At 38.3% G+C, this 24,712-nt stretch overlaps 1 protein-coding gene across 4 annotated transcripts in view; it reads right to left on the bottom strand.

The window, feature by feature from the left end:
• The window catches only part of flna (filamin A, alpha (actin binding protein 280)), a 39,674-nt gene extending 17,379 nt beyond the window's left edge, over nucleotides 1–22,295 (bottom strand). For 3 of the 4 annotated variants that reach the window (XM_081386192.1, XM_081386194.1, XM_081386193.1), the window contains exons 1-17: nucleotides 22,042–22,294; nucleotides 17,676–18,154; nucleotides 6,703–6,954; nucleotides 6,210–6,307; nucleotides 5,430–5,577; nucleotides 5,099–5,295; nucleotides 4,762–4,924; nucleotides 3,946–4,146; nucleotides 2,369–2,506; nucleotides 2,120–2,246; nucleotides 1,817–1,953; nucleotides 1,469–1,665; nucleotides 1,235–1,348; nucleotides 1,013–1,156; nucleotides 534–657; nucleotides 275–435; nucleotides 103–193 (exon numbers count right to left, since the gene is read on the bottom strand). In XM_081386192.1, the coding sequence (XP_081242318.1) occupies nucleotides 103–193; nucleotides 275–435; nucleotides 534–657; nucleotides 1,013–1,156; nucleotides 1,235–1,348; nucleotides 1,469–1,665; nucleotides 1,817–1,953; nucleotides 2,120–2,246; nucleotides 2,369–2,506; nucleotides 3,946–4,146; nucleotides 4,762–4,924; nucleotides 5,099–5,295; nucleotides 5,430–5,577; nucleotides 6,210–6,307; nucleotides 6,703–6,954; nucleotides 17,676–18,051 (2,668 nt within the window). In that variant the 5' untranslated portion in view covers nucleotides 18,052–18,154; nucleotides 22,042–22,294. Of the gene's footprint in view, nucleotides 1–102; nucleotides 194–274; nucleotides 436–533; nucleotides 658–1,012; nucleotides 1,157–1,234; nucleotides 1,349–1,468; nucleotides 1,666–1,816; nucleotides 1,954–2,119; nucleotides 2,247–2,368; nucleotides 2,507–3,945; nucleotides 4,147–4,761; nucleotides 4,925–5,098; nucleotides 5,296–5,429; nucleotides 5,578–6,209; nucleotides 6,308–6,702; nucleotides 6,955–17,675; nucleotides 18,155–22,041 lie in introns of all 4 variants that reach the window. The other variant, XM_081386195.1, reaches the window with a different exon arrangement.
• Nucleotides 22,296–24,712: the final 2,417 nt, after the last annotated feature.

Below are 24,712 nucleotides of genomic sequence, written 5' to 3'. Positions count from 1 at the left end.
AAAATTACAAAAAAAAATGAATAAAATAAACACTTGATGTTCAAAAAAACAAACATGATGGCTTCCAGAGATGCCCATGTTAGTATTTGCCATTAATCTCACCAGTGCGGCTGAGTCCAGGCCCCTCTGCTTTAACTTTGCTGGCATCATGAGAGGGATCGACTTTGATTCTGATGGGAGTCATGGGAATGGTCTAGAAAACAAAAATATAATAAAATAAGAATAAAAGAAACCCCACTAGACCACTTCTCCACATACACATATTTCCTCTTACCTGATTAGCAAACAGCACCATGATTGTGTAGCTGCCTGCTCCAGGGGGAGTGTATTTGACAGTGAATGTATCATTGTCATTTCTAATGATGTCAAAATCAATGTCAGCCTCAGCAGGTCCCACCACACCTGGAGCACATTTGATGCCTATGCTGATGTCACCTACACAAAGAGACAAAAAAAAAACTATTAAGCTTACTTGCCCATAAAAGACATGAGGATATTAGTTCACATCGTTCTTTTAGAGTTAAAGCTCATACCCTGTCCAGCCTCAGCGCAATCCACAGTGAAGTATGTGGGTTCAAATGCCTTCAGGCCCGTCTTGGCCACTCCAGGTCCTGATACTTTAACCTTATTGGGATGGCACCCTGCCCCAATATTCATCTACACAACAAATACAGTGAAAACACAAGGTAATACACTAAGTAACAAACAGCAATTGTAACATTTGAAGCTTCTACAGTATATGCATTATAAAAGTATTTTAATGCATTAATCACGCCTTGTAATGCATCATATAATGCACTGTATGATCTCATAAATAAGTAAAACACCTTGAGAAATATAACGCATTAAAACACAAGACAAACAACTAAGGAATCTGCAAATATTAAAATATTATGAAAATACGTAATGCGACAGTGTACATTATGAATACCTTTATAATACATAAAGACTTCAAGTAAAGTGCAAGCACAGTAATTCTAAGGATCTTAGCCATTTTTGAATTACTACCCACCCTGAATGGGCTCTCTGGGATGTTGACTCCGCCCCATGACACCATCACAGTGTGTTTGACAGGTTTGCGAGGGGTGTAGCTGCAGCTGTATGTTCCATTGCCATTGTCCTTCACCTGCACATCCACTGGGTTTCCATCACGGTCCTGAGAGGGAACGAGCTTGTTAGTGCTTTGATTTAGAGGGATGTAGGATAGTCATGAGCAATAAAGCAAGATTAACACCTGAGCTTGAATCTTCAGAGGAGCTTTGCCACCTAGTTTGGCATCTACAGTGAACTCAGCTGGTTTGCCGACTGACAGCCCAGAGCTCTGCAGACCTGGACCATAAGCCTTCACCTGAATTACAAATGAGACACACCAACAGCCTATTTTAAATCTGTACAATATGGACTACCAACTGCTCATATTAGGAATCATTTTCACATTGAACCTCAAGAAGGAAGCCAGATTCATTACCTTGTCAGGATAAAAGTCTTTTCCTGGAGCAGGCTCGATTTCAGCCATGAAAGGGCTGAGCTGGATGTCCTCGTTCTTACATAGCACATGAACGGCATATTCGCCCGGTTCTGTGGGCCAGTACCTCACGTCACAGGAGCCATCTCCCTTATCGTCACATTCGATCTTAGCCGGGGATGGGCCCTCCACTGAGAAACCTGAACGGAGAATTCCCAAAATTGAGACTGCTGTTCTGGATTTACAATTCAAAACTTAAAATAAAAAATAAAATTAAAATAAAAACTTTAAACAAAATGTTATTTCTGTTCAAACAGGCAGATAAAAGTAGACCAAGCTAGTGGAACATACCCAAAGTGCCCACATCATCCCCAACAGCTTCCACAACAAAGTCAGCGGATTTGCCTACAACACCACTCTCTAGTCCTGGACCCCATGCCCTCACCGGCTGTGGTCCTGCTTCAGACCCAATCTTCACCTCAAATGGGCTGGATGAGAGATAAGAGACATTTAGTCTAATCGTCTCTAGTTTAAACAGTAGATCATGGCACTAGCAACACCAAGATTATGGGTTTAAGAAGATGGACTGATATGTGATGCATGTCGCATGGGATAATAGCGCTTGACCAATGTATAAATATTAATGTGTTTTACCTGCGTGGGATGTGCTGTCCGCCCCATGTGATGGTGATGATGTAATTCCCAGGTGTGGTGGGGTAATACTCATAGCTGTACTCGCCATCTCCCAGATCCTTCTTCTTACAGGGCTCCTCAAGACCCTCTGTATAATAAATACTACAGTTGAGTAACTAGATCATAAAACATCTAGTACTAATAGCATGGAGTTAATACAGAGGGCTCTGGCAGTGGGAATATGTCAACAGGAGTGTGGTGTCCACTCACTGGGTCCTTTGATGGTGACTTTCAGTTCTCCAGTACCAGCACCTTTGGTGTAAACCTTAAACTCGGCAGTCTCCTTAATCCTCAGGCCTTTAGGCTGCAGACCACGACCCTTGGCTTTACACAGGCTTGGATTACAGGCTGGTTAAAAAAGACAATCAAGTTAGTTTAAATTGTAGTTAAGTGTACCCTTCCATTTACAAAAAAGAAATTAATTTGTTTAATACATGTTAAGGTCCATCATTTGCCAGGGCACTCAATTACTAATCAATACAAAACACACACAAAAAAAGAAAGAAATAAGTACAAAAATATAAATAAATAAAAAATATTTTGCTCTATATTGCTACATCATTCCTATTGGGGGGTAAACAGTCACTTTTTTATGGAGCTAAAGAAAATAAAACCAGTAATTACAAGAGTTTAAAACAAAATGTTACACTGTCTGATATAAAGTTGCAACTGTGAAATACAGTGTCACAATTATGCATTTCTGATATGTAATTTAAGGCTTTACAGCCTCTACACGGTCATGACAGGGTTGAAACATACTAACTGTCTGTGCAAAGTTGGGTAAGTAGTCTCATGTTAGCATGTATAATGTCAGGAGTATTCTCTTGAAACTGTATTTGTTTAACATTATTCCAATGTAATGCCTTACAATACAGAATTCCATAGTTTTTAAAAACAAAGCTTTACAACAGTAATGCAGTGTACAGCTGTTGATGGAGCAAAACTTCTATTGAAACTATTCTTTAAAAAGGAAGGAAGGCACAGAGCATGTTAGAGGAGAGATATTAGGCTCTGCTCATGGTATAAATTCTTATCTTTTTCTGTCTTGACCCAAACAGCCTTACAAGAGGAAGTGTTCGTGGTAAGAATGACTATACAGTGCTGAATATATACTGGTGGAAAACTGTCTGATAATAAAATGCTATTTTTAATGTTCCATTTGACTACTGCGCCACACACTACTGAGTAACAGGAATTTAGCTTTTCTTCCAACACTACGGATAACATTGTCTACACATCTCCAGAGAAACGAACATCTATTAGCACTTATATGGACAGTTAAGCATTTTCAGGTCAGTAAAATCAGTGGTCCAAAATGGTGTTATTGTAATTTCACTGGCACTATATAAATGTAAAGGGTTTGTTGCCTAAAGTGAGGGGCAACTGAAAAAGAAAACAAAAGGACATTGACAAAAACAGCAGGTCAAGTACCCAAGACATATCCAAGGAAACAGGAAATGACATCAAAAGCCAAAAGGAGGCCGATCCAAAGAGAGAAGGAAAGATACCAGTGGATGTAGACCGCACCCGTCCTTCAAAAGGAGAGACAATTTCCAGTGAAGAAAAACAGAGGAAAAAGACAGCAAGAAAGCAATGCAGACAAAAGAACATGCAGCAAGGACAGATAACAAACCTAAGCTATCTTTGTTTTATACAGAATATTCAGTGGTAATGGCCTTTTTTTGGTCTCGTTTAACTGAATCCTGTGTGTATATCCTCTTGACCTACTTCCCTTTCCTGCTTCTCAAACTGAATACATTCATGCTTAGCTCTTCCCTGGCACTTACCCTCTCCCACATGGACTGTGTAAGGACTCTTGGAGATCTGACCCCCAGCAAAGGTGATATAGATGATGTGCTGGCCCTCCAGAGTGGGCTTGTAGGTACATCGGTAGCTGCTGTTGCCCTTATCCTCAACACTGCACTCAATAGTGTCCTTCTTTCCACTGGGGTCCATAATGACCACCTCAACCTCTCCTACTCCAGCACCTGAGAGAGAAATCTGTTATGTAGAAAAGCCTATTTTGCCTGTACGTCATTTACATAAAAAAAAGAAAAAGGAAAATACTTATTTTGCCCATTTAATTTAATGAAACTTATAATCAAAAAAATGAAACACTTATTTTGCTTATTTATTCATTATTTACTGCATTTTATATATATAAATTAAACATAAAATGAAAATGTTATTAGATTAAATATTATACAGACAAAATTATTTTATTTATTAACTTATTTTTGTTGTTATTTTGATTAAATAAAATTACTATTTTATTTATTTAGATAACTTAAAAAGAAAGATTATTTTATCCAAATAAAGAAATAACATGGGAAGAAGCATTTTATTTGTCTCTTAATAAAATTAAAATGCTTATTTTTGCCATTTATTTTAAAATAATATTTAGTTTAGTTTAGAAAACACAGGCAAAATATATTTTGTTTTATTTTAAATTCTATTTTATTTTAATTTCACATAAAATAAAGTGCTTATTTATTTCTTTATTTTGCATTTATGAAAAATTTACTTTGATATCATCATTAACCAAAATAATTGTATTTTCATCTAGACTGTCACATTATGTATGATATACTGTGGGCGAGTACCAGCTGTGTAGACATCAAAGTATGTGGTCTTGTTGGCAATGTTGCCTGCAGGCTCAAGTCCTGGGCCCTGGGCAGTGACCTTGCTGGAGTCTCCCTGAGCCATTCCCACATCCACCTCAAATGGACTCTTGGAGATGTGTTGTCCTGCAAACAGCACGGTCACCTAGGACAACAGACACAGGTCAGTCTATTAAAAGCCAGGAAAGACTGTTTCTTCCACACTTTAAGGCACTGCCCTTATTTTGAATATCACATATTGCATTTTGTCCCATTCTATGTTTTCTATTTTTATTTTTTTCTACATTTTTTTTTTAGATGTCTTTAAACTTTTAGGTACCTTGTGTTGTCCAGTGACTTTTGGTACATAGAACACGGAGTAAGTGCGGTTCTTGTCATTGTTGGCAGTGACTTTAGCCTCCTCGCGATGGCCGGCTGGGTCTTCAACGTAAACCAGTACCTCGCCCATACCAGCGCTGATAGTCTCAACAGTGAACACCGCCTTCTTCATCACAACATTACCTGTGGGCTCAATACCTACATGGCACAGAACAATATCTTCTCTTAACCAAGAACTGACTCTCAAACATTAAAACGATATCAACAGCAGACATCACTAAACTAAAAACCACAGCAAACAAAACTGCAATGAGTAATTGATCACTATATACCTGGTCCATATGCACGGGCCTTTTTGGGGTTGAGTTTGGGCCGCAGGGGGGCACCAGGCTTGAGTTTGGCTTTGGGGAACTGGGACAGATATGTCATAACGGAGTGCTCATCCACATTGGGATCAACAATTTCTTCTGGAGTGATCACCTGGTTAAGAAACAAGGAATGTGATTCAGCCCAAACGCATGCAATTATTAAAAACTTTGTAAAACAAGGTAATTATTAGTAAAGTGTTTAGTAAGTGTTCATTGTGCAATATGGTGTCTTGAAGCCAATACCACATGGCAGCAGGAAATATATGTTGATTGGCAAAACACACAAGAAGTCTGTATCATAGTAACTTCTACCCAGAGGACGGAAACGTATCTAACCACATGCATAACCGACGGCACGCAATACATCAGGCTTGGCACGCATCGTAGCAAAAACCTCACTGGGTAGTTTCAGGACACCAGTAGAGAAAAAGTGATTTGACTCGGTTCCTTATGCATCTAGTCTTTTTTTTTTTAAATGAATAAAACCGTAAGCACTACGGTAATACTAGGTGAGATAACATACTGAAACTGTACCATTATGACCAATGTGAAAATGGCATGTGGGGTGTAAGAGCCGAATGATTTTTCATTTGCTTCAATTCCAATTTAGGTCATGATGAAACCACAAAAGCTATGGTTGTTGCACTAAATTAAACACACCAGAGAGGGGGCTCTAGAACATTGTTCTCTGCTTATTCAGTAGTTAATGAAAAGGAAAGAGATGACTGAACTAAAATAAAGTACCTGAGGAACACCAAGCCAGTCATCAGCCTGCTGCATGGCCTCCCTGGCATTGTCCACAGGCTTGGTCTGATCCCAGGAATCCCAGTCTGGACAAAGACCTGCAAACAAAAAGGAAAAAAATAAACAAATTGTATTTGGCCATCAAAGTTTTCTAAGGACTGTCACTAGACTAGTTATATACCTGCATGAAATTATATATTACATTTGGTAAATTTAAAGTAAAAGATGCCATTTAAGACCATGTACACACACACAAAAAATTTTCCCAGAGTTCATTCAGTGTTCCTTGTTCATTCTTACTTATATTATTAATTATGTAATAGAAAATCATCAATAGAAAACAACTTTCTAAAACAATTCTAATTCTTGGCTAGATATCCCGGGCCCATTATTCACATAGGCTAACAAGAAGAATTTAATACCAAGGGTTTCAGCCCTCAAGTGGTATGAAATGATCTTGAGATCTTTCATGATTCCCAGATCCCCTGTTCACCTGGAGCACAACTGTCCACCAGCGCGCCAAGGGCTTTCCCAGACTGCCAGTCGCGGCTGAAGTTGGTGATGGGCAGCTCGGGCAGCTTGTTCTGTATCCATCCGAGAAGCCTCTGCTTGGGCGTCTTCTGCTTGCTTTCTTCGGTCTCCTCCTCCTCGTCCCACATGGGCATGGAGATGGAATAATGCAGGATAAGAGTCCATATCAGACCCAGGATCAGCTTCAGGTTCCCATCCACTATGGCCTTACTGTCTGTAACACAGAGATGGAGAGACTGGTTACACAGAGACTGCCAAAACACATTGAGGTAAATTGATCTTTAACCCATAAAGCTGGAACAAATCTTTTTACCATTCAGTGCAATATGTTACTGACCATCCTAGAAATGGTCACCAAACAATGAAGTGTTTGTATCTGCACTGCATATTTGAAACATTCAGACTTAAAGCTGGCACGACTTCAGATTCAGAGTGTAGATAATAATTACAGGAGACATTTGTGGATTAAACTGTCTAGATGGTTGGCACGGTCCAATCTGAGGGTCTTTTCAGGACAAAATTTCAATTTGAAAGAGCCAGATGAAGCCTTATAGCCTTTTATTATAAGTTCTGCTATAAAAAGAGAGGGAAAAAAAAAATGTAAACCCATCTCCTCTAGTCACTTCACCCCGTGTTGACATCAAGATCTGAACACTATGATCTACACCCTCATACAACACTTTCACACTTCCCTTTCCATTTCTCTTAAACAAGAGCCAACGCCCATCCAGAATGTGGTTATAGGCTTGCACACGTGTCCCGAGTCACAAAAGACAGTTGAAACTATTCAAAGCACAGACAGAACACTCACACTCTATCCTACACTGAATTTAGTATATAAGTGAGGTCAAATCCAAGCTGGGACATTGAGAGAATCAAGAGATATTTGAAGATAATGTGGATAATCATTCACTGATAGCGCTTGCATGCTCTTGGGGGTGGACTAGGGCAGGGCAGGGCAGTGCAACTTCCTGTTATAACTGAATCATGCTCCACTGAGGATGCAGTTAACCTTTGCAGGGAACAAAAGGGAGGCGAGACTATTTCAATGTAACACAGAAATCAATGTGTGCTACCAGCAGTGAGCAAAAAGGACGTGACGTGATTTGAACTGGAAAACTTTGATTTGGTGATGAGTATGCCTACAAGTTGAGTATGCATTGTTCCAATTAGATTTTAAAAGGTTAGCTCACCCAAAAACATTGTCATTAAATGCTTATCCTCATTTAGTTCCAAACACATAGGACTTTAATTCATATTTGAAACAACTTTTGGCAATGCAACAAAAAGATTCAAGTTGTTAAAATAAGTTAATTTCAACATTTAATGAACACATTAAAATAAAAAATCTCAATGCACAGTGCTCAAATATGTTAAACACTTGGATTACAGTGTTCAATTCATAAGGATTGCTTTTACAATTAACTTTTTGAATGGTCAAAAGTTAAGGAATGGACATTCACAGGAGGCATGACATAAGGGAGAGTAAAAGACCATTTTAATTTGAGTAAACAATTTTTAAATCTAACAAAGCTAGCTCAGCAAAACATCGTCACAAACAGGAAAGAAAGCACTTTATCTGTTCAGAAATAGACTCAAAATGAATGCATTGTATATTGTGAGATCTCACATAACATTTTATCCCCCTCCTGACCCATTCCAGTTATCCAACAGTGCTTGTTTGGCCATGTAAAATGGTCCCATTTTTCTCTAGTTCTGGTCTCCCGGTGTGGTTCACAAACCATGAGCCCCCAGAGTCTGATGGAATTCATCTTGGCTTCTGGTGAAGGTGCTGTTGAACCTTCTCTGATCCCTTTATTCTCAGACCGAAAACACACTGGGCATGCGATTCAGCAACAGGGCAATAATATGAAAATTTATGAACCCATAAAAAAAAGTGCCATTATGGTTAATGCTGGAAGGGGAAGTTTAAACATCACCAAATTCTTCCAGAGTCAGCTCAAATGGAACATCCTGTAGATCATGCAAACTTTGTGACTCTGAATAATCTTATTACTACAAGAGCACTGAAGGGGAAAACAAATTATGAGTGAAATATTAGAAGCAAACCCATAGTCAGGATAACATAATAGGGTAGACTATGATGAGTGACTATTGCAGTCTGATTCACAGTAATGCCAGTGAAATGAAGACAGAGAAATAACAAAAAGACAGAATGAACGTCTTATTACATGGGAACTTGTTGGTGCTTGTTTAAGGTATTAGAGGCGGACCTAACAATCAACGCAAGCCAGGGCAGGGATTACAAAGACATCCTGAAGGCCAAAAATCAAATCACAGACAATACAATTAAAATGATCCACAGTTATTTTCTTTCATGCAGCATATTTTTTGGCCTTTAGGGCCTTGGGAGATGATCTACTTCTGACATCTCAAAATCCTTTGGTGGTTCGTTTTATCATGGTCAAAGTCAGAGTAAAGACCTTGAGACTCAGTAGAATAGGCTATTGTGCCATCTTATTCATCACCCCCCAGTGACCCTCCCTCACTGACAGAACAGCGTGCAGGGCTTTGTGGTTCCCACGAAAATATGCAAATGTTAAATGTTTCAGGAGGTCTTTTTGGGGTGCATTTGGAATGGGGGTAGGGATGTTTGAATGACGAGTCTGCTAGTCTGTCTTAGTCCTGAATAATTAGGCTGATTTAGAGTCATGACCACCAAAAGATGATCAGAAGCATTTCTTAGGGTTCGGTCATATTGGATGCTTCTTGCGTTTATAAATAGCTGAATGAAGTGCATAAATGGAAATTAAAGCAACATTTCTACACTTTTACGACTGGCAAAAAAAAGTCAAAAGGGGGTTAACGCATTAGAAAATGCTTGTGGGCTGTAGTGGTGATTAATTTAGAAAACTTTTTTTCTGTAAACTAGTTAACCACACAAATAGACTAGTTGATTTATGCATGACCAATTGACCATCCTGAACTAGATGTGGGAGGGGGTTGGAGGGGGATACTGGCCTGGTGACGCACTGCACACATTGGCAAACATATGAAACATGACAGGAATCTGTGTTGCTGCAGCATTCCCACCACACACTGCAGGAAACATACACACACACCATGATCACACTCATTCCTTTTAAGGACATTTGTGCTCACAGCTCTCCATCAAATTCCCAAAACATGAATCTCATGTCTGAGAGAGAATGCTGGCATTGAGTAAGAGAAGATAAATCAAAGGAGACTGAGAAAGAGATAGATGATGGAAAGAAGAGAGGGATGGTCAAAGACAAAATATACAAAGGACAGAGATAGCCTGTGCCCAAAACCCAAGGAAGCTGCATTCCTGTCCAATCACTCGATGACTAAACAAGCTGTTTTCTGCATGAAGGCATTATGACGTCATGTCTGATGACCTAAAACAAATCCAAGTGAAATTTGGACAAAGCAAATCGGCAAAGTGTCCATAAAGCTTATTTCTCAGGAGACAAGACGAGTCATAAAATTAAGGCAAGTTTTTACAACCGGGTCTCTTTAGGAATTAATTAGCATTAACTAACAATGAGCAATAATTTTGTTATAGTCTTTATTGATCTTTTAAAAATATATATTTTAACTATTCATTCTTAGTTCAAGTTAACAAATGCAAGTATTTAATGTAAGCAAATGGAACCTTATTGTAAAGTGTTACCAAATGTATTTAAACCGCTAAATAAAAATTCCACTAAGAGTCAAAGGATTGTGGGATAAAGGCAACGGTACACTGCCGATCAGATGAAGGGGTGTTGGTAGAAAGGATGTAACAAACACTATATTCGGATGTGCTTTGTTACCTTCCTATTTTCATATACTGCCTGCCAAGCCTTCGGACACAACCACAAACTTAGTCAGAAAGGGACTGGGACAGGGCTGGTGAGTTGTGGCCTTCCTGTTTGATCCATGTTGGAGTGCTGAATCATCAGACATCAGAGCAGAAATTCATTCCCATGACTCACCCTCTGTCTGGACCTGCCAAATAACCTCAGCCGCTCTGACATCAGCCCTCATCCTTGACCGTACATCATAGGACAACATGCATACTGTAGATGTCTGAAGACGGGAGGAGCGTTCATTCAGACTGAGATATACTGTATTTCATAGGAAAATGTAACATATTTCAGTTCGATAATTAGCCTTTCATTCACAAAGTTGAGGTCATTTTCCAGCAGTGGGGGTTTCATGTTTGCACACAGCTGTAGAGGAGGATTGAGGAAATTGCACACATTCCAAAAAGGTCTTATCATGGTCAGGACGTCTATACACAAACGCAATCAGAGACAGAAAATTCAACAAATGACACCACCAACGTTCAACGTTCCGCAGAAGAAATAAGTCAAACAAGTTTGGAACGACATGATTGAATAATTGTCTTTTGAACGAACCCTCTCTTTAAATGGAAGTTAAAGTCACAATGTAATGGAAGTGGCAAAAAAAAAAAAAATCTCCAGATGGTGACATGTCCGAGTGAAACAAACTACTGAAAAGAAAGAAAAAACAATTATCCATTGGTTAATTGGATTAAAGCAGATCTGAATGAGAGCTTGCAGTCGATCGTAAGAAATACAATAAATGATTGGAGAAGAAAAGTATACGTCAGCAGAGATAAGTCTGATGTTTCACCAGAAGATCAAGTCACAACATATTTTGAAGATATTAAGGTCAAAAATATAAAAAAGATAAAAGAAATTGATGAATCGTTCACAAGATTTAGAAGTAAGAACACAGATAGGGTGAATTTCCACTTCAGGACAACTTTAATAAAATGTTAATCTAGCTTTTAGTAAACTACGGCGCCGTGGGACCCTAAAATATAACATTCTATGTGACTCAACGTTTTTCACTTTAATGCCAGTACAAAATTTATCCACATGGGACGCCCGTAACGTTTTTCACTTTAATGCCAGTACAAAATTTATCCACATGGGACGCCCGTAATGACACTACCTATAGTCAGCATGTTTCTTTATCTAATATCTGCAGTTTAAAGAACCTAAAAAAGCATGAAAACAACTGTTGTGCTGAGGGTCATGATGAGAACCATGTGGCACAGAAATGGCGAATTCGGATCGTCCCAGCTTTGGTTTTCAAAATAGAGCACATCCACTACATGATTTTAGGAGCAAGAACTCTGCGAGAAAACTTCCTTTTCTTCTACTTTCTATGACTTCCAAATGTCCCTCCCTCCTTCTCACTCTCTCTCTGGAAATGTTCCCCTTGGTTTTTTAGCCTTAAAAGGGCAGAAGCAAACTTGATCCTGGCAGGCCACCCATTCCCTTGCACAGGGGTTTCTGATTACAGCAGGGAAAGGGAGGGAGTAGGAGGAGGCAGGGAAAGAAAGAGAAAGAGTGAGGGAGGGAAAACAGACTAGGACAGAAAACTGCTGCGGTAGTACTTTTGTAAAACCCCATATTGACAGAGCAGGATTGTCATTTGGCTTGGATGTTTAGTGTCTGGATGGAACCCAGTTCCATCAACTTCACCTCAAACAAGAGCCCAGGAGAGTATGTGTCCATATTAAACATACGATTTGCATTACATCAAAGCCAATGGAGAGTGTTTAGTGCCACAATCCATATATCACACAGGCATACAAGGCAAGTCTACATTTTAACAATTTTATATTTCCGTTCATCAGTAGTTCTGCCAGTGTGACTGTGCACATAAATCTCTGCCTTTAAATAAGGGTGGAGACAAATGCCTTGGGACAATCTGATAAGTATTTTATTTTCCTAAAGATGAATCACCCCCTACCATCTCCATTAGAAAATCCTTACAAGGAGTTTTACATCAGCAAGCAAAAAAATGTTGGTGATGAATTCTTCTATGGGTTGCCAGATCAAGGAAATGCCATGCAATTATACCTATTAGGAAACCCCCAACCAACACTACTCCACCCTTCCTTGATTCCACTTGGACTTCTCTTATTTGCCGTCCATTCCCCTTTGACCCACCTCTCTTCTCCCAAACTGAATACATCATATCCTCCATCTAAAAATATTGCAAAAAGCTTCCTATTTCTCTGCATTAGCTTAACTCCAGCCAAATTCAATTTCTTATCTCCAAAAGGAGTGAATTGCAGCAATCTCAGCTCAACAGAGGGAGAGGTTATCCCCCTTTCATCAGTTTCCTAGCCACAGTCTATTCTACTCATCTTGATTCACCGTCTTCCTGGTTGAGTCCCCATTTATCTGGTCTACCTACCTATTTGTCTGTCTCGGTTTGTTGTCACGAGGCTTTTCAGAGTATGCGTGTGGCAGATGTCTTCATGTGGTTTTCCATGCAGCTGTTTTGTCTAGCAGGGTGACAATGCCCTTAAAAAAAAAACTTTTAAGGGTTTTACAGTAAAGTGGAACTTCAACATCTGAGTCACAGAGTCATTCTAGTGCAAAATCACCTTATTTCTTTGTTTATGCAGAAATTTGGAGATTCAAATATGACCAATTAAAAGAGCACAGAAGACAACCATAACGGCAAAACCACATTGAGGTCGGGTTGCAAGACTTGCCATAGGGTGCTTTCCAGTGTGGTGAAGGGTGTGAGGGTACACATGCCACTTATTCATTGGTGTAAATGAAGAGTTCAGATGCAAAAGCCTCTAAGTGCCATCTGAAAATTTCTTCTTGAATGATCATTTTTATCAAGCTTGTATATTTAAGTTCAGTAATTTCACTTAAATAGCAATGAAAATGACCTATGAATTGTCATTTAAGTGAAACTACTGAACTTAAATATACAAGCTTGATTTCAGATGGCACTTAGAGGCTTTTGCATCTGAACTCTTCATATATGCATAAGAACACCCTATTTATTTTAGTTTATGCCAACTTTACAGATATTTAAAGCAACTGCAGTCACATGGAAGTCCTGTTCAGGAGCACTAGAGCATAGCAGTTTAGGCTCTAGAAATAAAGATTAACAAATGTATGGTTCCATAGTGAAGGACTACCCATAATCCTGACAGAACCCGTTGAACCACCAAAGCAGACATAACTATGGAAACCATGCCAAAAGAGCTCAGCAGCAAACTCCCATTCCCATGAAGCATTGCACTGGGTCAGACTTCCTACTAGATACTTGTGTATATTTGTATATTTTACATTAAACTTCAAATATATTATATTTTAATACTTAATAGCTTGATAAGATTTAGATGTTTTTGATTTGACTATTACAAAATGCTTCATGGGATTTTAGTTACATAAAGAATTAACTATAAAAGACATTAAGAGCTGTCTTTTACCATTGTCCTTTTCTTCATTTTCAGATTATTTTTTATTTTTTTTTACTTCAAATCAATGTTGTGATTCATCTCAAAACTGGTTGGTTCAGTTCATGTCTTGGAGCTTTATTTTCTTTTTTTAATGTCCATGGATAAAATAGGAAAAATACTTCTGCAATCAAGGCAGTTGTAAAAGTGTCCCACTGCTGTGCTCCATGCCACAGTACTGACTCTCAAATGAACAGGAAATCCTGGCATTACCAATAAAGCACAGGAACATCAGGAGGGCCTCTAGCCATGGACCCGTTAAATAATTACATCTCCATTTAACTAACTCTTTTTAGTAGGGATGCACAATATATCGAAATATCGCAAATGTATATATCGCGACGGCTTGCAATAACTGGGGTCGTGAACAAAAGACAGAGAAAATCACTCACTGCTCTTGGCTAAATAACTTTTGTAGCTTTAATAACATATACATTTAATTCAGAGAGTGAAAACTAAGCCATGTTTTATTACTACATTTGATTATTCGGTTTCTGTTGTTAAATAAACCTAATGTAGGATAACCTGAAACCCTAAACCCCGTGGTTTACACTGATGTAAAAATAACACTTCTGCTACAGTAAAACACTGCTGTTAACTTTCAGAAGTTGTAGGGATGTTTTCTTGTCACAAAAATAATGTGAAAAATCCATGTAGGTTAGATAATAGATCATTTAAGTTTACTTTACACACTTTAAGCATTATCGTATCGCAAATTGCATTTTTCTTCAAAATTGTGCAGCACTTCTTTTCAGATAAAAACATTAAAAATCTAAATGTATCCAACATGCATTTTATAGTAAAAACATGTAACATTTAAATGTGATAAAGAGAAACTGGGAAGTAAACTAACAGTATCAACTCAAGAGAAGTTCAAATGGTCAAAGCAAAACCAATACATTGGAATCTTGTGCTCCACCTGAATTTAGGCACACTGCATTCTGGAGGCTCTGAATTGTTACACAAGTGGCCATTAAACTTTAATGAATTGATTCTATCCTGCACCTATAGGCATACACTTACTGCCTAGTGCCTACATAACAGAATCTTTTCATGCAACTCACTTTGACAACCATAACGAAGACAATTGTTCTGACCAAATTCACTATTCTGACTCCATACAGAATTATTGCATGTAAAAGCTCCTCAACTAAGGCAAGATATTGATGAACTTATTTGCTGAATAGCATCAACTATTCTGAAGTTTCATAAATGATTAAGGAAGCTGTGTTGATCAAGATCAAGCTCTGTTATGTCACGCTTAAGTACTAAAACGTCAGATGATGAAACCGACTGGAGCGTCTCTAGGCACCACACTTGAAAGCTCTTTTATGAGCTCCACCCAGATGAAGACAGAGATACAGGGCTCTCATGCTCTTCCCCACCTTGGAAGGCAACGCTATATTTGTATAGACAAGTAAAAAATGGGGCCTGTCATGACGGGAACACACATACCACTTTTACATACAAGCACAAGCATACGTTGCATGCTCACACATTTTAATATTCTTATTGAAAAGAAAGAACATTACATTAGTAATATAAACAGTTCCAGTAACTAAACTCACAGCAATGATTAGAAAAACAAATTGTCCTACCAAGGATGCAAATAACTCATATGGCAAAAAATGCTTCATTCACTGGCTGTGAGATGTCATCGTAAAAATACAGACAATCACACCATCATCTGTGTGTAAGCAATTTAGAGTCCAGCAAAACTTTGTTTGCTCATTTTAACAGTAAGGGATGAAGGGGTTTCTAAATACAAATATTGAGCAATTGCTGAATAATCCTTGATTGCAACATCTGAGAGGATGTTTATTCATACCCTCTGGGCGCCGTTGGGAAACTATCCCATTAAGAGCGAAACCCTACAGCCATTGGGCTGTGGCACTGATGAAGAAATGAGGTTCCTGACGAGAACAAACTTCATTAAAACACTTAAGACAGGACAATCTATCTGGACAGAAAATCTTGGAATTCAAAAGCCAGCTTAACTTGGAAATAAAAGGCAAAAAATGTTTAGGATTTTGAATAACTTAAAACAAAGAATGTTATGATGTAAACGAAGAAAAACTAAAGATATTGAACTATTTCTAGGACATTAATCAAAGATATACATTTGTGACAATGATCGTGGGACTCTTTTTACAGATGGTCAGAGGTAGTGTTTGCTTTCATTAAAGCTTAAGATGCTCTTTGGATATCTCGAATCATGCAGAACGACATACGTTTGTGGAAAACCTGATAAAGCAAAAAGGGAACAATTAAATAAGACACTCAAATTATGCTACACTTAAAAAAAATGTAAGCCCTTTAAGACTTACGAATTTCAATTGCATAGTAAAATTCCATCAAATTGAATAGAATAATCCTTACATATTCATATTATGAATAAAGAATTTATTTTAGAAAAAAAACAAGAACTTAACTTAATTAATGGAACAATGGAATGGACCATTTCAGTTTACTTTATGCAATTCATATTTATAAATTTAAAACACTTAAATAAGTTTAAATTTATGAATATTAATAATCTGAAATAGTCCATTCCCTTGTTCCATTAAGATATAGGCTATACAAAAATGTTAAGATCTAGTTGTTGTTATTTGGCGGAATTTTACTATACAATTGAAATTAAAATCTTAAAAATGGGCTTAAATAAAACGAATATATCACGAATCGCCGCTAGTGTCTAAAATGAGCCATAAACTGGAGGGCGTGTCACTGTGTTAGTCATCAATCACAACCGGCATTAAATGAGGGAACCGTGTCTGGACATTTCTACACAGGCAATGTTGTGTAACTCGATGTTCTAATCCATCCGTTAAAACGTTGACACCCAAAAGAACAATCTTAAACTCTGATAAAGACAAATTTGCTCCTTATGAGAGGAAGGCGTGTCCTCGCGGATCGATAGGCTATTTTATGCGACTGGCCTAATGAATGAACTGATGAATGGCATGTTCACTGATGGCCACGTGAGAAGTATAACAATAGAGCCCGACAAATAAAATGTCAAAAACATCAAAACTACATTGAGAGGAAAACCTCCGAGGAAGTGAACATTCCAATTGAGAGGAACGGTTCAGTTCTCCACCTCCTCGCCCTGCTGCATCAACATTTAACAGAAAATAAAAGTCTGGGTGGGTGCACTAGTTGAGCTTTGACTCATTCAGAACTCAAACTACAGTTAAACTGCCCTAAAACTATCCGCCATCTACTGCTGCTTTACGACATTCTGGGCTGGACTTGCAACAGTTGAATGGAGCGACTGTGGTTCCTCAGAATCCTCACTTCTTTGTCAGACTCTAAACTGTAAATGCGACTAAAGCAATATCTTATTTGCACAACCGTCCGCGTGAGCGACAAGTTACAAAAAGTCCACAAAACACGTGTAACTTGTGAAGCAATGATACAACTTTGCACAAAACAATGTGTGGCCACAAAGGCCTTTCATTGCCATCATTCTTTCCCGTTATTTTTGTGGCCTGCCTAAAACTTCATGCCCTGTTTGTTTGCCATGCAGAAGTCGGATCATAGTTGGATGCAACAAACATAGGAACAAACCCAAAATACACATGGTATTATAATTTCGCAACTATATTTAAGAAAAAGAGTAATGTTCAAAAGCGACCAAAAAAAGAAATGAAAAGCAAACATACCTATGGACACCAGCTTGATGTTTTCCCTGTCCAGGAACTCCAGAGCCACGGAAACGTTCTCTAGCTGCATCTGTCTGAACGTGGGGCGCTGGTTGTACTTGCGGAACATCTTCTTCTGGCTGAGCACCTCCAGAAGCGCGATCAGCCGGAGCCCATCGCTCAGGTCCGTCTGCAGGTTCGCTATGCGCTTATTGACACATTTCAGATGCTCGTTGCACCAACGCGTGAATGTATTTTGCTGGATCTTCTTCCATGGCGCGTCCTCGGCGAGATCTTTCTCTGTAGCGGGCATGTCTGCGTCCTTGTCCGGGGAGAGAGAAGCGTTGGATTGGGGAGCGGCGGCGCTCGACTGGTGGGGGCGTGTGTGTTGACTCATTTTTATCGACTCGGGTCTCCTGCACTAATTCGCTGTCTCGCTTTTTGGGTGGAGTCTTGAGAAATTGTACAATTTGTATGCTCTTCTTTCCAAAGTTATGTGACTATAAGAAAAACAAAATATTTGTATAAAATTAGACTAAAATAGCCTACACATGTGATATGGGCATTTAATGGCATTTTCATTCTCATCAATGCATGGCTTTTAAGTTCGTGGATTCTTTCTATAAAACTTCGGTTTTTAAGAAGTTGCTGAATGAATATGTGTCATTGTGTCATGCATTTAGTCTATATGTAAGTAGCCTATAAGGTAACCGGTCTGAAAACAGCACACTTTCATGCAGCATTCACAGGATATTACACAATGAGAGTAGCCTATATGTGATTGTGTACACCACCCTAATGTTGTGTTTGCTCTTCACGAACTGACAACGAAAAATTACAACACTGGCCGAAATCAGTATTGGAAATTTAAAAAGTCAAATCGTCAAAGAAAAGCAATACACATTTGCTATGGTTACCTCTAGTCCTCAGACATGTGAAAGCAATTTCAATTAAAAAAACAAACAAAAACATTTTGATTTACTGAACATTTAAAAGCCAATATAGTATGTTTATGTTAAACTTAATATGGACATTCATTTCACTTTATGCATTTATCAACACACATATATCTAGGCTACAGATTAAATCTAAGCAAATGTTCTACTATGCCATGTGTTGACGTATAAGCTACCACTAATTATCAAATTATGAACTGCTGTTGGACACGGTGTCTGAATAACTTAAGTGAAAATTCACAACAGATGAGTAAGAAAGTTGAAAATATGTCTAAAGAGGTGTTTGAATACCAAGGTGTGCATATAAAAATATTGGCAGGATTTCCTACTTCCTTGTACCCGTTTTGTGGGAGAAAGTCACAAAATAGAACAATTTAGAGCTGCATTAATCCAGCATTTGACTAAATAAGGCAAATGGGCCAAAACAGTGGGTGAGGACGCAGTCCAAAAAGAATGTTTTCCCTTAGAGCTTTTTTCAGCATTTGTCTCTCCAGGAGAATCTGTGGAATGCCCTTCATGTAATGAGCCACCGATGCCCCCCTGACCCCCTCTCCAATTCCCCACCCCCATCATAAAACATCATAACCACACATATGTGTTCACAATATGTTATACTCTTGTTCTTGTTCTCTGTCTCCTTCAGATGTATCCTCAGGGAAAGCCTGATATCGTTAACAGAACATAAGATAAGGAGAAGGCTAGCCTTCAGGTTTTTCATTACAGTCTCACAACATAACCTAAAATCAATAAGGTTACATTGTGTCAGACTCAAGATCATGAACTGCATTCATAACTATTCCTTGTAATGTATAACCATACATCTAATTTTATAAGTCAACATAATCACCAATGTTTTGTATTGTTATCAAATCCCATGTGATATTATAATGTCCACAATACAGTCAAACTGTAAATAGGCCAGTTGCTCAGAAACAAAAGAAGAACAAACAAGTCAGGCATTCAGAACACACCAGTACTGCTGAGCCCAGTAGTTTGGCGCCACCTGCAGGATATATGTAGTATGACAGGCTGGTTTTATGATTTTCCACACAGCACTTTTATGGTAAAAAAATAAACAACATGACAAAAAACACTTGTTCAGTTTATAATTAGATTTCCAAACATGGATGTTTTTTAAATAAACAATAATAGATATATCATGTCTGACCACGCAGAATGGGTTATAAATGTTTCCAATGTACTTTTACTGGAACACAAATGGGACTGTATAGTTCTTAAGTACTCTAACATGTAGCAGACAAATATGGGAATATTGTCAAGGTTTGAGACACAGCTGAAAAGAACACTGAGCTACACTCCCTTATGACATTCAAACATTAAAGTTCACCCAAAAATAAAAATTCTGTCATAATTTGTTTGGATTCTGACATTCTTCAAAATATCTTCCTTTGTGTTCAACAGAAGAAATAAATACAGATTTGGAACAACTTAAGGGTGAATAAATTCTGACATAATTTTCATTTTTGGATGAACTATCCCTTTAAGTGAACTTGTCTGAAGGAAAACCTAATGATAATCATTGTTGAGTAATTTCACATTTCAACAATCATATCATCAAAACATGATCTCAACGTAGTGAGTTAAAACCAAAATAAATGTAATCATCTGACTTAAGTATAATCTCATAGCATATCAGGTTCATTTGAGGACAGATGCTTGTCAGAGTAGTGAAGAGAGGAGGGCACGTGATGCCATGATTCAGCCATGCTGAAAAGTGTGGTTAACCCATGTGTTGCTGTCAACCGCAAAGGCTGATGTGCATCTACATATGCATGAGTGAAAAACACAGATTACACATCGAGGGGAAAGATGGCATTCGGGTATTTTTGTTAAGGTGTTTAATTCTTGTGTCAACAGGATGTGGCTTTGCTATTGCTGTTGTGCTCATACAAACCAAATAGAAAACATGAGCAGCTAATATGTGTTTTATATCATTCTTAAATCCAAATAATTATAACATTGCGAGAGACTGGGGCTAGTTGTCACACCTTGTAAAAAAAAAAAAAAAAAAAAAGAGATTCAGTTCATTAGTCACCAAGAAATCGAAATTGACAATTCATATTTTTTCATGGAATATAGCAGTGTTTATTATAAATGATTTATTAATTATTTAAATTAATGTGCCCTCGTAATATTTAATCAAAATAACTTCCCCTCCCTCTTGCAGTGATCTACTCTTCTCTGATGATGTGTTCACTGGCGTGAGGGCGGGACAACCTGTCACTCACATGACATCACAGCGATACCATCCAATCAATTCCCGATAGACTAAATCAACATTCAAAAAGCTTACATGTCACAATAGGGAAGAAAGAACATCACAACTTTTCAACTTTAAACACAGGTTGACCAAACTGAGGCAAGCTGTCACAATGATAAATTTGTATTTTAAAATAACTGTCTGCACCAGATATATATAAAAAACACCCCTGTCATGACAAACACTTCAACTTTTCAATTAAAATCTATTTTCATCATGATTTGTCTGAGTGTATGCCAGTGTGGTCACTTGTTTAACCAACAGCTTTAGGGGGGAAATAATTTAATTTTAGTTATGTCATTGTTCTTGACAATGACTCTTGTTTGAAACCAACATAAAACGACTACTAGAGAAAACACACATTTGTGTAACTAGACTTTTGACTAAAAAAATTATAGTTAGCCTACTGATACATATAGATCTTGTGACAACTAACATCCTTCTCCCCTATAGAAAGAAAAATCTGTGTTTTTACTGAAAAACCTAATGTTGAATCTTACTGTCTCACGATTGTCATCCAGGTGAGGTCGGGATGTTTCGTGCAAGATTCTCCTCGAGCATGGGGGGGCGCGCGCAACTCACATCAAAGGATGAAGGGAGCGCGGATCTTTCCATATTTTCCCTTATTTGGTGAGGAGGCCTTAATTAGATTACGAGTGATGCGCCAAAACCTCTGCAGAGCATCGGGTTTATACACTTTTCGTAAATGAGGACATCATAATAAGTATTAATATGAATTAAATATTAATGTTTTGATTTGCATGTACAGACAAAGCCTTTTACGTAGGTTAAATAATGTATTTAATATTCGTTAAAGCTTTTTTTTCCCGTCTCCTTAGCAATATCATATAACCCTCACACCTCGTTAAGCATGCAGGGCACTAATAAGTAGGCGATATGATATTGAGTCATTCAGTAGCCTACCATTACGGACACTACGTTGTACGCACCCATCCCGCTACACGAAACATGTATGCAAAACACAAGACTTTTTTGTGGTAAAAAGTCTGCGTCATTGTTTTTCTACGAATTTAACCCTGAGCGAATTTAGTTTTGACGCAAAACTAGAATAAAAGTAAGCTTCCCATAACATTAGGTTCAACAGCACAAAACATGCCTCGCAGCCCTGAATAGAGGTTTTATAACTTACGTTTTGCTGGTTGTCTTGCAGTAATTCTTGTTGCTGTATGCTATCCCTTCAGATTTTGCGTGTGGCACAGGCAGCAGAGGGTGAACTTCACTGGAGCACAGTGCAGAAAACTCACTGTACGACCCTCCCGGACCGGACGAGTGTCCCAGGAGGAAAAGCTTGTTCGCTGAACTCGAGAAAAAACACTAGTGACACCCTGTAGCCTTTTCTGCCTCTTTCTGTCCTCTCTGCTGTTAATGCGAGAACCTTAATTGGTAAAGTATCAAAGAGGGGGGGGGGGTTCTCTTGTGTTCGCGCGAGCGCGTCTCGAGCTGACGTGATACCGGCGGCCGCGCCTTCAGATTGTAAAGGTATGATGTCACCCTGTTCAGACTCAGAGCGCCTGTATCTGCTCCATCTGCCTGAACACTGTTGCTGCTGCTCGACAAAGAGCTTCGGCTGGCTGTTTAACACCAACAGTTGTTGCAAGTCCAGAGGTAAAATCCATTCATTGTCTAGTGAACAAAATGATCTTGACTAGAACACTCTCTGACATAAAGACACCAAACATTTTTTTTTCTTCTCTCAAGTCACACTGGATTACATTCAACCTTCATACTGCACAGCATAAATGTGTCATGAGGGTCTGTTTCCTGGTGAGATCATTCATCCTCTACTGTTTGTGTGTGTGTGTGTGTGTGTGTGTGTGTGTGTGTGTGTGTGTGTGCGCGCCCACTTTGGAGAGCCAAACTTTGAAAAAATGCCCTCACAAATTTAAGCATGTCGAAAACCAACTTGTGAGGACATTTGAAGTGGTCCTCATTATTTGAGACTTATAAATCAGCCTATGTTCTTTTAAATAGTAATTTTAGGTTTAGGAGTCAGGTTAGGGTCATCACTATGAGATGTGCTTACTAGTGAAACCAACTGTGTGTGAGACTAAGATTAATTTCAAAATGTAGGCTATTCATATTATTTCACATACTTTTGGGACCAATTGCTCATACAATGAGTCGAAACTACAGTATAAGTGTTTCACTTTGTAATAATTAAAGAGACAGAGTTTGCTGTTTAATACATTATATTTATTTCAGCTGGATCTTATAATGGCCCAGTATGGGCTTGTCTATGAGACTCTATTATCCTCTTGGTACCAATAAAACCTGGTGTAGACAGCTTGTCTCCCTTGGGTAACTGTCTTTGACTGCAAACAATCCCTACTTCATTCCTTAGAGGGAAAGAGAGGGGACCAGCTGTAACCGCCTAATTTCTCAGAGAACCTTGGGGCGGGATGACATCATATTGCCCCCAATACAACTTTAACTATATCCAGCAGTCTGAAACCAGGTATCATTTGCGCCATATGGGATTTGACACTGGCATTACTTATTAGGGCTGGGTCTCTTTTGTCTGTTTTTTTTCTTGCCCACATTCCCTAAAGTTTGATCAAGTCAATAAAGACTTAATAAAGATAAAGACCTTCTGGCAGCAATCTGGCTCTTGAAAGAAAAGCAGAGAGAATGATATCAGTGGAGAGTAAATTAAAATAGCTATATGCAAAAGACAAGGTGTCAACAAGGCCAGGAATCTAAGAGGGAACAAATCACAAATCACACAAATATATAAATATCACAAATGCACTACAAAATATGTTCACAATGCACACGAGGTGGTAGTGATCTTGTTTGACAGACTGTGAAGACCAGGAAAAATGCTGTCATTGCTATAAATGGAGTCTAAATATGGGCTAATAAAATATTATGCTCAGTTTTATGGATAGTAAATACAGAATTAGTACAGTAATTGGCGGGAGGAGGAGCAAAGAAAAAGAACTAAAAGAGAAATTACATGTAGGGAGAGACAATTATATGAAGCGCTTACATTTTCCCATTGAAATCCCAAGAATTCTGTCTACATTCCTTTGTTGTTTTATTGGTTTAAAAAAGGGCACAAGACATGAAAAGATTTTGCAATCAGCTTTTTTATTCATATAGCGAGACTTGCACCCTAAGTCCCTAAGACATCACTTTTGCTTGTTAGATAGAAGCCAGAGCAACATTTTGAACAGTTTAACTGTTTTATGAAGTACAGCAATGTAATAGCAGCGGGTTTAACAAGGCAATAATGTTTATCAAGAATGGGCCAAGCTAAAAAAGCAATTATTTGTTCTTTAATCAAAGGTATCAAACACTACTGAGAGAGAAAAAGAGAGGCAGAAAGATTGAGAGAGATGGGCCTGTTGTGACCCATCCGTTTATGGGTGTAATTCTTTAACGCAGGAAGCTGTAGTGACAGATAGGGCATGTTTTCCACAGGAACGTGTGGCTCTGTGGAAAGATGGATACAATCTGTGGAGGGAAGAGAGTCCTGTTGTTAATCGTATTAGCTGAAAAACAAGGATGATAGCTGAGCCGTGATTCACCACCATTCTGACCCAGGCAGAAGCAAAATAAAGGCCAAAAACAAACATGAGCCAATAATCTTTTTAGAATGAGACTAGTTTTCCCTGAGGAGATCAAGTAAATTTGTGTTTCACAAACTTGCTTTGTGACTGTAATCCTGTCCATATTAACAAAAAATGTTTCATAATGTTAGAATTACATCTCATACATTCAGCAAATCCAGTAAAAACTACAGAGATCCATCCAAATCAGTACATGAAGTCAGGCGTCCAGACATATAAAACAAAAAC

The sequence above is a fragment of the Scardinius erythrophthalmus genome, assembly GCF_964197995.2.
Source record: "Scardinius erythrophthalmus genome assembly, chromosome: 15".
Taxonomy (NCBI): domain Eukaryota; kingdom Metazoa; phylum Chordata; class Actinopteri; order Cypriniformes; family Leuciscidae; genus Scardinius; species Scardinius erythrophthalmus.
Note: the sequence above shows the minus strand (reverse complement) of the source record. Positions and strands in the feature narration are given on the sequence as shown.